Source organism: Ahaetulla prasina, chromosome 1 (assembly GCF_028640845.1).
Source record: "Ahaetulla prasina isolate Xishuangbanna chromosome 1, ASM2864084v1, whole genome shotgun sequence".
Classification (NCBI taxonomy): domain Eukaryota; kingdom Metazoa; phylum Chordata; class Lepidosauria; order Squamata; family Colubridae; genus Ahaetulla; species Ahaetulla prasina.
Genome location: NC_080539.1, coordinates 242,756,583 through 242,772,269, shown reverse-complemented (window position 1 = coordinate 242,772,269; position 15,687 = coordinate 242,756,583). Strand labels below are relative to the sequence as shown.

The 15,687-nt window shown below is 39.6% G+C and overlaps 1 protein-coding gene across 4 annotated transcripts in view; it reads left to right on the top strand.

Moving 5' to 3' along the window:
* CCDC93 (coiled-coil domain containing 93) overlaps positions 1–12,897 on the top strand; it is a 52,515-nt gene extending 39,618 nt beyond the window's left edge. For 3 of the 4 annotated variants that reach the window (XM_058194460.1, XM_058194451.1, XM_058194443.1), the window contains 5 exons: positions 4,146–4,228; positions 6,632–6,669; positions 9,162–9,246; positions 10,910–11,023; positions 11,703–12,897. In XM_058194460.1, the coding sequence (XP_058050443.1) occupies positions 4,146–4,228; positions 6,632–6,669; positions 9,162–9,246; positions 10,910–11,023; positions 11,703–11,756 (374 nt within the window). In that variant the 3' untranslated portion in view covers positions 11,757–12,897. Of the gene's footprint in view, positions 1–4,145; positions 4,229–6,631; positions 6,670–9,161; positions 9,247–10,909; positions 11,024–11,702 lie in introns of those variants that run through there. The other variant, XM_058194470.1, reaches the window with a different exon arrangement.
* The last annotated feature ends 2,790 nt before the right edge of the window (positions 12,898–15,687 follow it).

Here is a 15,687-nt window from a genome sequence, read left to right as displayed (position 1 = left end):
AATAACCATTAAAAAGCTTATTCAATAAAAGGCCAAATTAAAACCGTCGATTGACCATAAAAATACCCAATAAAATTACCATTAAAAGTTTAAAATTTAAATTTAGAATTTAAAAAGTCAGGCCAGTCCTGCTTGTATAAATAAATAAGTTTTCAGTTCCCGGCGGAAGGTCCGAAGGTCAGGCAATTGGCGTAAACCGGGGGGAAGTTCGTTCAGAGGTAGGTGCTCCCACAGAAGGACCTTCCCTGGGGCCGCCAGCCGACACTGCTTGGCGGACGGCACCTGAGAAGACCCTCTCTGTGAGGCGTGCGGGTCGGTGGGAGGCATGTGGAACAGCAGGCGGTCCCGTAAGTACCGGGCCCTAAGCCATGGGCGCTTTGAAGGTGGTAACCAAAACCTTGAAGCGCACCCGAAGACCACAGGTAGCCAGTGCAGACTGCGCGGGAGTGGTGTTACCGGGAGCAGCGGTGCTCCCTCAATCACCAGCGCAGCTGCATTCTGGACTAACTGCAGTCTCGGTACACTTCAAAGGTAGCCCCATGTAGAGCATTGCAATAATCCAGTCAGTGGCGAGCATGAGTGACCGTGCATAAGGCATCCCGGTCAAGAAAGGCGCAACTGGCGGACCAGGCGAACCTGGTAAAAAGCTCTCCTGGAGCGGCCGTCAAGTGATCTTCAAGCGACAGCCGTTCATCCAGGAGAACAGCAAGTGCGCACCCTTTCCGTTGGGGCCAGTGACTCGCCCCAACAGTCAGCGCGGTTGCAGCTGACTGTACCGGGATGCCAGCATCCACAGCCACTCCGTCTTGGATGGATTGAGTCTGAGTCTGTTTCTCCCCATCCAGACCCGTCGGCCTCCAAACAGCGGGACAGCACTTGACAGCTTCGCTGGGGTGGCCTGGGGTGGAAAAGTACAGCTGAGTATCATCAGCGTACAGATGATAACTCACCCCAAAGCCACTGATGACCTCGCCTAACGGTTTCATGTAGATGTTGAACAGGAGGCGAGAGAATCGACCCCGCGGCACCCCACAAGTGAGGCGCCCGCGCCGATCTCTGCCCCCTGTCAACACCGTCTGCGACGGTCGGAGAGGTAGGAGGAGAACCACCGATAAGCGGTGCCTCCACTCCCAACCCCTCCAACCGGCGCAGCAGGATACCATGGTCGATGGTATCAAAAGCCGATGAGAGATCCAACAGGACCAGGGCAGAGGAACAACCCTATCCCTGGCCCTCAGAGGTCATCCACCAACGCGACCAAAGCTGTCTCCGTGCTATACCGGGCGGAAGCGGACTGGAGCAGGTCTAGATAGACAGCTTCCTCCAGGTACTGAGGAACTGCCGTGCCACCACATTTCTACAACCTTCGCCACAAAGCGAAGGTTGGAGACTGACGATAATTACCCAAAATAGCTGGGTCCAGGAAGGCTTCTTGAGGAGGGTCTCACCACCGCCTCTTTCAAGGCAGCGGAAAGACCCCTCCATCAAAGAAGCATTTATAATACCCCGAGCCAGCCTCGTGTCACATCCTGAGTGGCCAGCACCAGCCAGGAGGGGCACGGGTCCAGTAAACATGTAGTGGCATGCAGCCTCCCAGCAACCTGTCCATGTCCTCGGAGCCACAGAATCAAACTCATCCCAAACCACATCAACAAGGAGCCTCAGTCATCTCATCTGGATCATCGCAATCTTGGTCCAAGCTATCCCAGCTGAGCGATTTTATCGTATAGATAACCACTAAACTCCTCGGCACGTCCCTGTGAGGTCATCCCGTCCCCTGGTGAAGAAGGGAACGGGTCACCCGAAACAGGGCGGCCGGGCGGTTATCTGCCGACGCAATGAGGGAGGAGGCGTAAGAACGCCTCGCCACCCTCAGTGCCACTAGGTAGGTCTTTGAAAAAGACCTAACTAGTGTCCGATCAGCTTCGGAGCGGCTGGACCTCCAGGTGCTCTCTAGGCGTCTTCTCCGGCGTTTCATCTCTCTCAGCTCCTCAGAGAACCAAGGAGCTAATCGAGATCTGCGCCGGGTCAGAGGCCGCAAAGGCACGACACGGTCCAAAGCCCCAGCCGCGGCCTGTTCCCAGTTCCTAGTTCTTGATTCTACTAGCGGGTTTGTTTAGTAATTTGATGAATATAATATGAATTGCCTATAAAGTTAAATGCAATAATTTCAAATGAGCTGTTTAAGATTGGGGAAATTGCAAAACCCATGGTATAGACTAGCATTCCCCAACCTTTCAGGTTTGGCGGCCCAGGGGGTGGGGGTGGGGGAAAGGGATGGTTTTGGGCGAGGGGCAGGCATGTGTGCATGCGCACACAACTTAATTTGTGTGAGTGGGGTTGTGAGCGGGCTGCGAATGCACTGCCCGCCATTCATGTGCAAACAGGCCACGGTCTGGTGGTGGGCCATGGCCCACAGATTAGGGACACCTGCTGTAGATTAAGAAAAAAATTAGTAATTCACTGTTTTGGAAACAGAATTATGTAGGAATAATTACACCAAGAATGGATGCACTCCTAAACACAGGCATCCAGGGGAATGTCTGATGAAATCAATAACTAATATAATTACTCTCTTAAATGAAATGGTTTTATTAGATCCCTTTCTGAACATTTAAGTATAGAAAGGGTGCTACTTTAATGGTATATAAAAATATGAAGAGAGCAGTGGTGATCTGTGAAAAGAAAACTTCCTGAACTCATGACTGAAACACTCTTTTAACATAATGGATCAAAACACTACAAAGGCGAATACAAACATTCAGTCCTGATAATCATCATTTGGCATAAGGAAAAGAACTGGACTACTGGAAAAAAATTCTGTGCACACACTTTGAGATAACATTGGATTCACTGATGGCAGCTTAGTGAGGATTTCCTTTGAACAAATGTGCTAGATACCTGGATTGTGACATATTCTGAGTCGGTTAGATTTAGTAATAGTTACCCATGCCTTGCCTTGCTACATCACATCTTGGCTACTATGATATAGGTCAGGGGTAGTCAACCTTTTTATACTACCGCCCACTCTTGTATCTCTGTTAGTAGTAAAATTTTCTAACCGCCCACCCGTTCCACAGTAATGCGCCGTGTATCGTTGTCTGTGCATGCCTCTCACGCATCGTGGATTGGGTTTGGGTGGGCGCCGGCTACCAGCTCTGCTTGTCTGTTACAGCTGGGTGGTGTGGGGGCAGATGCGTGAGCTATTCTGGGAGGAGGCTCTTTTCTTTGTGATCGCACTATAGCGCCATTTAGTTTCACTTGTATAACGTGAACTAAACTTATGCACAGGCAATACAAATAGTATATTTTCAGAAATTTAAACTGTCACAGGGAATTTTATAAAAACCTAATGAAAATGTTTTAAAATAATGCTATAAATTTTTTTAAAAAAGTTAATTAAATTAAAAAAAGGAAAGTGCTTTAGTATCGGACAAAACCCCTACCGCCCACCATGAAAGCTGGAACAGCCACTAGTGGGCGGTAGGGACCAGGTTGACTAACACTGATATAGGTAGTCCTCAACTTATGATCATTTGCTTAACAACAACTCAAAGTTACAGCAGACCCACCAAAAGGTTTTGTTTGCAGTGTCCTGTAATCACATGATAGCAATTTACAATAAGTCTGCCAGAAACTGGTATTTACTTCCACTTTCCAGCAGAAAAAAAGGTATAGTGAACAATGGGTTCACTTAACGTCCTTATTGTTCACTAAACAACCACTGCATTGGCTTAACAACAATGGGTCAAACATGATATTTTAAAAAGCTTTACGATTGCCATGACTTAGAACCATAATTGCTAGGTTCAATTACAGTCGTAAATCAGGGACTACTTGTAGGAGACTGTCCTTAAAAGGTATATGCTGGTTTGGGAATTCTGGGATTTGGAGACCACCTATTTTAAAATTGTCAAAGTAGGAATCCCTGATCTAAAAACCTAAGTCTTAAATGATTTGGGTGCTATTTTACTGTTATTTTTAATCTGTATTTTGAAATAATTTTCCTTGTGTTTTAATTTTTGTTTCAGCATCTTCAAATATTTGTTGGAGTAGGAAGGTGGCCATTAACTAAATAAATATACAATCAGTTGTGGTCTGCTACATTTTTAACTTGTTTTTTCTGAATTCTTGATTTTTCACAGTATCAGCAACACACAAAGAAACAAAGCAGTTTTTTACCCTCTACAACACACTGGATGATAAAAAGGTTTATTTGGAAAAAGAGGTAAATAAGATTTGCAGTAATTTGGGAAAACACAAAGTCTATTTTTGAGCTTGATAATATCATGAAATAATTCAGCTAAGGCTGCAAATCCTACATCTCCTTATTTAGAACTAAAATACACTTTATGCTTGCTTATTAACAAATTATATTGGGGTACACTTGGAATTTCTAAAACAAACAACCCTTTGCTTTAAAATATTGTTAATGTTGTGGATATAAAGATAGGTTCAGCAGTGTTATATCTCAGTGAATCAGTGTGCAACTGATGTCCACGGAATATGAGAATTTGCCACAGTCAACTTACTGTGGCTAACGCACAGTGGCCAGCTCACCTCAACCAACTCACCACAGTACAATTCGCTGCAGCCATTTTGTCAGGGAAAAATCCAACAATTGTATGTATGTATGTATGTATGTATGTATTTATTTATTTATTTATTTATTTATTTATTTATTTGATTTTTATACCGCCCTTCTCCCGAAGGACTCAGGGCGGTTTACAGCCAACATAAAACAAATTTATAAATAGAATTAAAAACATTTAAAAATCTTATTCAATTTGGCTAACCCCCTTTAAAACTATAATAAAGAAATGATAAAAAGCCCCAATTAAAAACTGTAGTGTATTAGGCCAGCCCTGCGCGGTAAAACAGAAAGGTCTTGAGTTCACGGTGGAAGGTCTGGAGGTCGGGGAGTAATCGTAACCCCAGAGGAAGCTCATTCCAGAGGGTAGGTGCTCGCACAGAGAAGGCTCTCCCCCTGGGGGTTGCCAGCCGACATTGTTTGGCTGACGGCACCCTGAGGAGACCCTCCCTGTGTGAGCGCACAGGTCGGTGGGAGGCTATCGGTGGCAGCAGGCGGTCCCGTAAATAGCCCGGTCCTATGCCATGGAGCACTTTAAAGGTGATGACCAACACCTTGAATTGCACCCGGAAGACCAACGGCAACCAGTGCAGCTTGCGCAGGAGAGGTGTTATATGGGAGCCACGAGTAGTTCCCTCTATTACCGCGCAGCCGCATTCTGGACCAGTGGAGCCTCCGGGTGCTCTTCAAGGGGAGCCCCATGTAGAGAGCGTTACAGTAGTCCAGGCGGGAAGTGACGAGGGCATGAGTGACCGTGCATAGGGAATCCCGGTCTATGAAGGGGCGCAACTAGCGTATCAGGCGCTCCTGATAAAAAGCTCCCCTGGCGACGAATTAATGAATTAATTCATCATTGTAGTCATTGTCTATCCATTGCAGGATGAACGCCTTTTCCGCATGTTTCCAACCAATATGGTCCTGAGGTTTCCAATTCGGCCCTCAATACTTGCTGATGTTGTTGATCCCTCTTGTGTTAGGTCTCTTTCATGGGTGCTTTTCATCAAGTGGGATCCATTTTATGACTGCCTTGGTCTACCTGCCATCAGTTCTTTTTGCTATGTGACCAGCCTATTTCCATTTCCATTTATTTAATTATTTAAAATAAATTAAAAATTATTTTTATTTTTGTCATTCACATCTCATTTTGTTCCTCCTTTTGCATCCTTTTTTTAAATTATTCTATTTCACCATTTCTTCAATATCATGTAACTTTTGTCCCACGGCAAATTGGCCATAGTGAATTGTCCTTTGGCGAATTGGCTGTGATGAGTCATCCTAGACCCAATGTTCACATGCTGGTACAAGCAGGGATAAGAGGATAAATCTAGATTATGTAATATAATTGTATAATTTATGGTGCTGGTTAGGAACTCTTCAATTTTTCCTCATAGATACTGTTTAATTTTGGTACCTCAGCCTTTGAAGAAAACAGATGGAATACTGCCAAACATAATTTGTTTTACTAAGAAATTAATCAGTTTGGTTTATTTTAGCCTGTTCTGTTAACTTATTAGGAACTTAATCTTTCAATGGAATGCTGTTCTGCAGATGACTCATTGAATCTAGTATTTTTTTTACTAATGATAACCTTTGCAGTCTTATTATCAGAATTCATGTTGTATTTATCGAAATATCTGTGCTAGCTTGAACAGTGATATATTTGTAAATACAATAAATATTTGGATATTTTAGACTGCAGTAATCTAAATTTCTTGCCAGCACACATTTTATATAGTGCTGAAAATGTGATAACATTTAGTATTTGCATTTAATATACGAAGGTAAAGACAAGCTGGTTCATAGATAAATATTCTTACCACAGTGGTTGCAAGTATGCGTAAATAAGCTATCAAGCCTTACATCTCACTTTTTTGCAGTCCAGGATATGAAGAGTTCACATGTTCATGTGCTAGTAATCATGTAATCAGTACTCTATTGTATAATATACAATCATATATAAATTGCTTTTTAACAAGTCTATTGCTTGAACGACTTTACAAAACTTTTTACATCGGAAACTTTATATTTTGGCTTTTTCAGGTTAATTTGCTTAATTCCGTTCATGATAACTTCCAGCAGTAAGTAGACTGATCACATTTTTTTCCTTTGGGCTAAGCATAGTTTCATAACTTCTTGTGTTCAAGTTCAATTTAAGAAACACTATTAAAGCCTTTACATATACACTACAGTATTTCATACCGTGAATTATAAAACTCTACCCAATAGTTATACTTGCTTGTGCAAAATATACTCCTGCTACTTTTCTCTGAATTTTTAAACAGTGTAGAGCAGGGGTGTCAAACTTGCAGCGTCATGTGTTGTCATGTGACGTATCGCAACTTTCCCCCCTTTGCTAAAACGGGGATGGGCGTGGCAGCGCATGGTGTGTCTGGCTCACGGCCTGCGAGTTTGACACTCCTGGTGTAGAGAATCAGTTTGGTATAGTGGCTTACTAGATTAGTGCTGGCTTAGAAACCAGGAGTTCGAGTCCTGCTTAGGCACATAAAGGCAGCTGGGTGACCTTGGGCCAGTCACTCTCTCAGCCCATCCTACTTCACAGGGTTGTTGTTAGGGGGAAAATAGGAGGGAGGAGTATTAGGTATGTTTGTCATCTTGAGTTATTTATAAAGTAGTCAAGGTAAAGAAAAAAAATCTAATAAACAATAAATATGCCATTTGTTGCGTTCCAGGGAGAAATAGAAAACGGTCCTCTAGGTATTTGGTTTTTTGTTCTTGACTCCTGGCAGCTTGCAATCTCCCAGTTTCTAGCCTGGTGCCTTAACCACTATCGCAAACTGTCTTTCATGTATTTGTTGTGCTTTATCAATATTCTTCTGAATCTTAAGTTATTCACTTAGGGCATATAAGTAAAATTGCTTGTCCTCAGACAGCATGGCTGGAACTAATAACAGTGTCAGTTTCATTATACAAGAAACCATAAAAGGTTGGTTTGCAGTTATACCACTTAAAGAAACGAGTCCCTAGGCATGTTTGCAGCTAAACCATAATTGGTCGTGGTTGTGTTTGCAAACACACAGAGACTTTTGTTGCGAACAGAAAGGTTTCATGGGGTTCCTGAGCGTATTTGCCTGCCAGATTGTCTTGTTTTAGCAAGAGCTCTTTATGCTCATTGAACATGATTTGGAGCACTTGTTAAACCGGGGTCTCAAACTTAAATCATCATGAGTGCCACATGAGAACTACTTCTATTAACAGGAAGGTTGCCACACTAAAGCCTCCTCCTATTCCTAACTTGATACAAAGGACTTTATCACAGCATGCTACTAATCATACATTTATTAGATTAACAACAACAACAAAAACCCTCCTTTTCTGTGAAATAGAAGCTTGCCATCTGGTTGACCCGTCTCTCAGCCCTAGGCAAAGGCAACCACTTTTGAAAATGTTGCCAAGAAAACTGCAGGGACCCTGCAGGCAGAAGTCGGACGGGTGGACGGAAGGAAGGAAATTATCTTGTAGGAAAAGTATCAGGCTGCCCAAATCCTGCCTTTTTCTTTTTCTGGTCTCTTCTTGACTGGAATGATAATTTTGTCCCTTGGTTTCCTTTCTGTTCCCCCTCTTTGCTGGGCAGAGAAATCTTGCTTGCGTTTTGCCTTTTCCAGTCCTTGCCCAAGAGGGAGTAGTATTGAAGGACAGCCAGACTCCTCCTCTTCAACTACCTCTCCTCATGGCAGCTCTGGTCTCCTGCCTTTCCCCCCTGACCAAATTTTACTTCCGCCTTGCCTCCACCTGAAGACATTACCTGCCATAGAGTCTGAGAACAGGAGTTATTGGCCATGAGCAGCTTTGAGGTTATCACTTGTGAGACCACTTAACCATACCCTCCTAGGCTGGGAGAGCCATTGGATGGGACTGAGGCAAGTTATGGGAACCAGACCACTCCTTACCCTGTTGTGCATCCTGGATATCTACATGGTGTTCAGTACCTTCCTTAAGTATCACTTAGGTAGTATCTCAGTGTCTACAAAACATTCTGGAGGGCTACAATGATTTGGAAGTTACATACGGCCATGGACTTTAGGTTTGAGAGCCCTAAATTTTCAGTACTACTTTTTATAGATGCAGGATACTATTTCCAAATAATGTTTTAATGAAACAAAGTCTACCTCTTACCTTCATTCTAGGATGGTTTATCATCATCCTAGCATTCATAAGATTATGATAACTCTACTGATTATATAAAGATCCAGTTTGGTATAGTGGTTAAGGCATCAAGCTAGCAACCAGGAGACCATGATTCTAGTCTCGCCTTAGGCACAGAGCTGAATGATCTTGGGCCAGTCACTCACTCTCAGCCTTGGGAAGCAAGCAAAAGCAAACCACTTTTGAAAACTTTGCCAAGAAAACTGCAGGGACTTGTCAAAGGCAGGAAAATAAGACTACACAAAAAGAGTAGGATGAACATATGCACATACACATATATGTATGTTATCCTTATTTAACTGTATATTGCTATAGAAAAATTAAGTTGGCAAAAATATCTCTTTTTTTCTTTTTTCCAGTCTCAATCTTCCTGTCCACCATCTAAAACATTTTTTTTTCCTTTCAGAGCCATGGCTTCCCCTAGTGCTCGAGACCAATTCCTGCGACAAATGGAACAGATTGTAGAAGGAATTAAACAGAATAGAATGAAGGTTAGATAGCATTTCAGATATTATATATGTGTGTGCATGTTTCCTTTTTCAAACGTCAGTAGAATTGTTTGATGATACCCTTTCACTTCCTCTAAATATGAGCATATGTCAATGTGCTGCAGAGAATTGAATTAGAACAAACATTTTCAGAGAAGCACGTTTCAACTGAAGGGTTAAGAGCTGTTCAGTTAAAGAAAATATTGCCTTGATTGGGGTAGCTGAGGCTGGATAGGGCCTGTCAAAACCTTTACACTGAGGTAGGGCAATTCATCTTGGCAAAGGAATCATAGATTCTTTTGGATTAGATAACAGCTGTTCAATATACTGCCTGCAGTGTATATTATTTGAACATCATTCCTTGCTGTAAATCACAGGTGTCAAACTCGCGGCGTCACGTTGCTGTCATGTGATGTATCATGACATTTTTTTTCCTTCGCAGAGCTGGGGTGGGCGTGGCCTGCTCATGACGCATCTGGCCTGCGGGCTGAGAGTTTGACACCCCTGCTGTAAATTAACAAATTGGATGATATTGCAAAGCATTTAGTTTTTACTTAATCTGTTTTGACTGTCATAGCTCAAAGCAACCATTGCTTGAATCAAGCACAATCTGCTCTGCTTTGCTCTGGCTAAACGTCATTTAATCCATTGTTGATTCAGGTAGGACAGAAACTGCCTGTGAGAGAAGACTAAAAGTCCCTTTGATCTAGATTTTCATAAGAATATGGACCGTGAAAGTGGAGCCTCGGAGTTTTTCTAACTTCTATATTTTTAAGTAGAAATAGCAAGGAAAGTTACAACACAGGTAACAGAGTGAGGGTATTGAGGAGTTTATAGAACTTTATATATGATCTTTCAGGGTCTGCCAGTTTTCACCATTTCCCTGTTTAAAGATTTATAGATTAAGGTGCTGTGGAACAGTAGTTTTTTGGAAAGAGGGGGGTATAGAGAAAAATCTCTGAAAGCTTCCTATCTTTCTTTTCTTTTTTTCTTTCTTTCTTTCTTTCTTTCATCTAGAATCTATCAATTATCATCTATTTATCTATCTTTCTCTCTCTCTCTCATCTAGAATCTATCAATTATCATCTATCTTTCTTTCTCTCTATCTATCATATAGAATCTATCAATTATCATCTATCATCTATCTATCTATCTATCTATCTATCTATCTATCTATCTTTCTCTCTCTCTCTCTCTCATCTAGAATCTATCAATTATCATCTATCTTTCTTTATCTATAGAATCTATCAATTATCATCTATCTTTCTTTCCCTCTATCTATCATATAGACTATCAATTATCATCTATCTATCTATCTATCTATCTATCTATCTATCTATCTATCTATCTATCTATCATTCTATCATTCTATCTTTCTATCATCTAGAATCTATCAATTATCATCTATCTTTCTTTCTCTCTATATCGTATAGAATCTATCAATTATCTATATCTATCTATCTATATCATATAGAATCTATCAATTATCTTTCTCTCTCTCTCTCATCTAGAATCTATCAATTATCATTATCTATCTATCTATCTATCTATCTATCTATCTATCTATATATCTATCTATCTGTATCTCGCTTGATTTGGTGTAGTTACTGTGTATTGAATAGTGTTGCATAGTGCCATCTGTCTTTTTTCTTTTTCATTACAACAGTTGGAGAGAAAAAAACAAGAAAACAAAATGAGAAGGGACCAATTAAATGATGAATATTTGGAATTACTAGAGAAGCAGAGACTTTACTTCAAAACAGTCAAAGAATTTAAAGAGGTAAAAGAGGGGTGGTGGTTATGGAACTGGTATAATTTATATTTTCTATACTAGAGTTCTAAGCAGCTTACCACTCCAGATACTATACCAGAGTTTAGAAAGGAAAGAACAATCAGCAACATGTGACAGCAATATAATAGACAAGGCACAACCAAAACTTCATTAAGAGATCTCAGGTCATTCCTTAAACCAGGTTTCAATGGTCTTCACAATGGGTTAAGTTAATATGGTATGGTTATGCTACGTGAAGGACCAGAAACTACTTTTGATGTTGGTTTACATATGATACATCATAGCTTGATAATATTTTAAAATAGAGTTGCTTTTCAGCAAAGTTTTTTGATATCACCATATATTCTTTATCATATAATGTCACATAAAACAGTCTATGAAATCAATGAATTTAATTTTGATAGTTAAAAGCTGAAAGCAATATGTCAGATTGTTATATTTCCTGCATTATGATAGACCAGAACTTAAAATATTAATTGTTTGTTTGTTTGATTGATTTACATAGCTTACCATCTCAATAAGTGACTTTTGGGTGGTTTTGTTACTAATCACAGGCGTCCCCAACCTGTGGGTCACAGCACAATACCAGGCACGACTAGCATTGTTGTTTATCCTAGATATCTCTTTTAAGCTTTGAAGCACCCACCTGTCTCTTTTGCATCAACAGGAATGCCGCAAAAATGAAATGCTTTTGTCGAAGCTGAAGGCCAGGGGTCCCTGAAGAACTTCAGGCAGGTTTTTTTTTTTTTCCCTGTAATCAAGAGGATATTCATTATTCTCACTCATTTTTCAGTATTATTCAAAAATGTAATCCTCTCTGATTTTATCTTTACACTAGTTAAGATTTCAGTTGCAATACACAGATCATGTTTGAAGCAGAGAATAAATCAGTAATATGTAAAACAAAACCTTCTAACTTGTTTGGCCAACTTACCATATTGAACTAGGATCTATAGTGCTCTGTTTTGCCCTCTTGTGTGCATAAGGAGCAAAACTGAACCTGGATATAATCCATATGTAAAGTAATGATCAAAAAGGAATGTGAACCTCCAGGAAAGTTTTTCCATATATGCATATATGTTTACTTGATAGAGTGGTAGTCAGGTTCCTTTTTGAGTCTGCTAATCTCAAGCAAGAACAATTTTATTTAGCCCAAATTATAGCATTCAACTTTCATTCAGTTGACATGTACAATAAATATCCTGAATCTGAAATGCCCTATAAGCTAATAGAGGGCAATTTTGGTGTTATACTGGAGAAATGGTGAGGTCTTACTGTGAGGAATCATTCTCACATCTTCACACACACACATACATACACATCCTCACTGTGCAATTAGGATTTAATATTCCTCTATTGTCATCTGCCTTTCAACATTGGAATTTTGTTTTAAACACTGTCCATCGATAGTAGTGGAAACTGGTTTTGGACAATGCAAGTTACTTGAAGGTGGGAAATTGTTTTGATCGACTTGTTTCAATAGGGAAGCGAAGTCAAAAGATAGGGAATAGGGAGGAAGGATTTTAGCACATATTCAACCCCCCCACCCCCTAGTCTGGTTTCCTTTTGTCTGTCTTCCATATTTCAACCCTTGTTTCAACCCATCTGATTTAAATTCTGTGCATTGCTTCTTGTAGTGTTGTGGAAAGTCATATAATCGTGAAGTTGCTTTTGAAAGCTAGTGAAGAACTGCAGATTTTTAAAATGTATTTATTTACTAAGCAAATGTATATTACTGCCCATCCACTGGAAGTTCAATCTGCATTTACAGTACTATAAGCAAAACATTCTACCAGAGTCTGTATTATCCATATTCTTCTTCAGTAAGAAAACTAATAAAAATGAAGTCTTGTTCAAACTGAGTTTGACTCTGAGTGACTCATTGAAACATGTCCATGAAGTTTTATGTCTTGACAGAGAAGTAGTTTTCCAGTCATCTTCTGAAATGTTTTTTCAGCTTTTCAGCCTTTTCTTAGTTTTGGGTTTCTATGAAATGTTAACCAGACGAGATCCTGTTTAAATGTTTAGAATATCCAAGGTCCACCAGGTGTTACGACTGTTGATGTGGCTGAGAAATTAAAACTCGGACCAATCTATTAGCTCATTTCTATAAGCCTAATTTCTGCATTAAACTAAAATAATTTGAGGCATCACTTGTCAGTACAACAGTTACTCAAAAGTGAGCTGTAAAGTCTGTAATCCAAGCTTTCGGCTAAGGTCTGAAATACCAGAAAAATAAATCAGTACAACTTTAAGTGCTTCATATTCTTCAAAAAGAACTCTGTAAATGTAAATTACAATTCTCTTATTAAATGAGGACCCAGATTGTTGGGGGCAATAAGTTGACTTTGTATATAAATAAACAAATAGGATGAAGACTATTGCTAACATAGTATAAATGCAAATAAATAAATAAGCCACCCTGAGTCTTCGGAGAAGGGCGGGATATAAATGCAAATAAAAAAAAAATGTGGACTCCTTTAGATATCATATTTATTGGTTATTCAAGTTATCTTCAAAAATCCAGACATCCACTAGCTAGATGCTAATAGCTGAAACATCAATACATGTTTATATACCGTAGTAATATGTATTTATTACTGAAAAGTCCTTCAAATGCAAAAAGCAAAGGTGTTAGCTTTGCTTTACATTTCCCATTGTAAAGTTGCCTCCAGTAATCATTCTTGGAGCCATGCTGAATGGTGGTGAAGCCAACCATTCATCATTTATTTCTTCAATCAGGCTTTTTATTTTTATAGGCTTTTTACTTCTTTTCAAAATGAATGTGAATGAAAATGAAATGTATTGTACTGTGCTAATAACTTGAGTTATGGTGCCGAACCAATAACTTTTCCAAACTGATAAAGCATTGACATACTATTGCTTTTTAAATATTTAATCCTTCTAACATGTATTGGTCTTAACTGCTTTTTGCCTAGGATTCATACAATAATTGTATCTTATGAGCTTAGTTTTAATTCCCCAGTAATATCGGAAGATGCTTGTACAGGTAGTCCTCAACTTACAACAGTTCATTTAGTGACCGTTCAAAGTTACAGCGGCACTGACAAAAGTGACTCACGACCGTTTTCCCCACTCATGACTGTTGCAGCATCCCCATGGTCATGTGATCAAAATTCAGATGCTTGGCAACTGGTTCATACTTATGACCGTTGCTGTGTCCCAAGGTCATGTGACCACCTTTTGCGACCTTCTGACGAGTCAAGTCAATGGGGAAGCCAGATTCACTTAACAACTTGGTTGCTAACTTATCAACTGCAGTGATTCACTTAACAACTACGGCAAGAAAGGTCGTAAAATGGGGCAAAACTAAATAAATGTCTCACTTAACAACAGAAATGATGGGCTCAATTGTTGTCATAAGTCGAGGACTACCTGTACTTGGAAGTGAAGTTGTATAAATACTGACAAAAATTCTCATTACTTTTTTCTTAGCCTCTACTATAAACATAATCCAGGTGGTGGATTATGGAAGTCATGTAAAACCCCATACATGGGGAAACGACATAATGTGTCATCTATATCTCTGTTCTGACAGTTTAAAGGAAGGTAGACTAATTACAGGTAGTCCTCGACTTACAATTTCATTTAGTGACTGCTCTAAATTATAACGTCACTGAAAAAAGTTGACTTATGACTGTTTTTCACACGATCATGGTCATATCAAGCACTGCACAACAGAACAACTAGACACAAGAACAGTTTTTTCCCCGAAGGCCATCACTCTGCTAAACAAATCATTCCCTCAACACTGTCAAACTATTTACTAAATCTGCACTATTATTAATCTTCTCATCGTTCCCATCACCAATCTCTTTCCCCTTATGACTGTATGACTGTAACTTTGTTGCTGGCAATCCTTATGATTTATATTGATATATTGACCATCAATTGTGTGGTAAATGTTGTACCTTGATGAAGGTATCTTTTCTTTTATGTACACTGAGAGCATATGCACCAAGACAAATTCCTTGTGTGTCCAATCACACTTGGCCAATAAAAAATTCTATTCTATTCTATTCTATTCTATTCTATTCTATTCTATTCTATTCTATATGATCAAAATTCAGTCATTTGTCCATTGACTCGTATGTATGATGGCTACAATGTCCCGGGGTCACGTGATCAGCTTTTGCAACCTTCTGGCAAGCAAAGTCAATGGGGAAGCCAGATTCATTTAAAAACTGTTACTAAATTAACAACTGCAGTGATTCACTTAATGGTGGCAAGAAAGGTCGTAAAATAGGGCAAAACTCAATTAACAAATGTTTCATTTATTGACATAAATTTTGGGCTCAACTGTGGTCATAACTTGAGGACTACCTGTATACCATTCTGATAGATTCCATTCAGGATAGCTGAAGCAAAGATTGAAGATCAGAATAGATAACTGCTGCTCTATTAATTATATTTTAAGAAATAATCTTCACACCCGTATATAAAATGTACATAATGACAATGTGATTAGTCATTATGGCCAGATTAGGATATTGTGAACTGGTCAATTATTTTTCAGGAAGAAGCTTTTACAATTCTGTTACTATTTGAATGCGTAAACATGGAATGAACAAACCTAACTTTATTGATAAATAAATAGGCTTAGATGAAAAAAATTTTTTTTTATTGAAAAT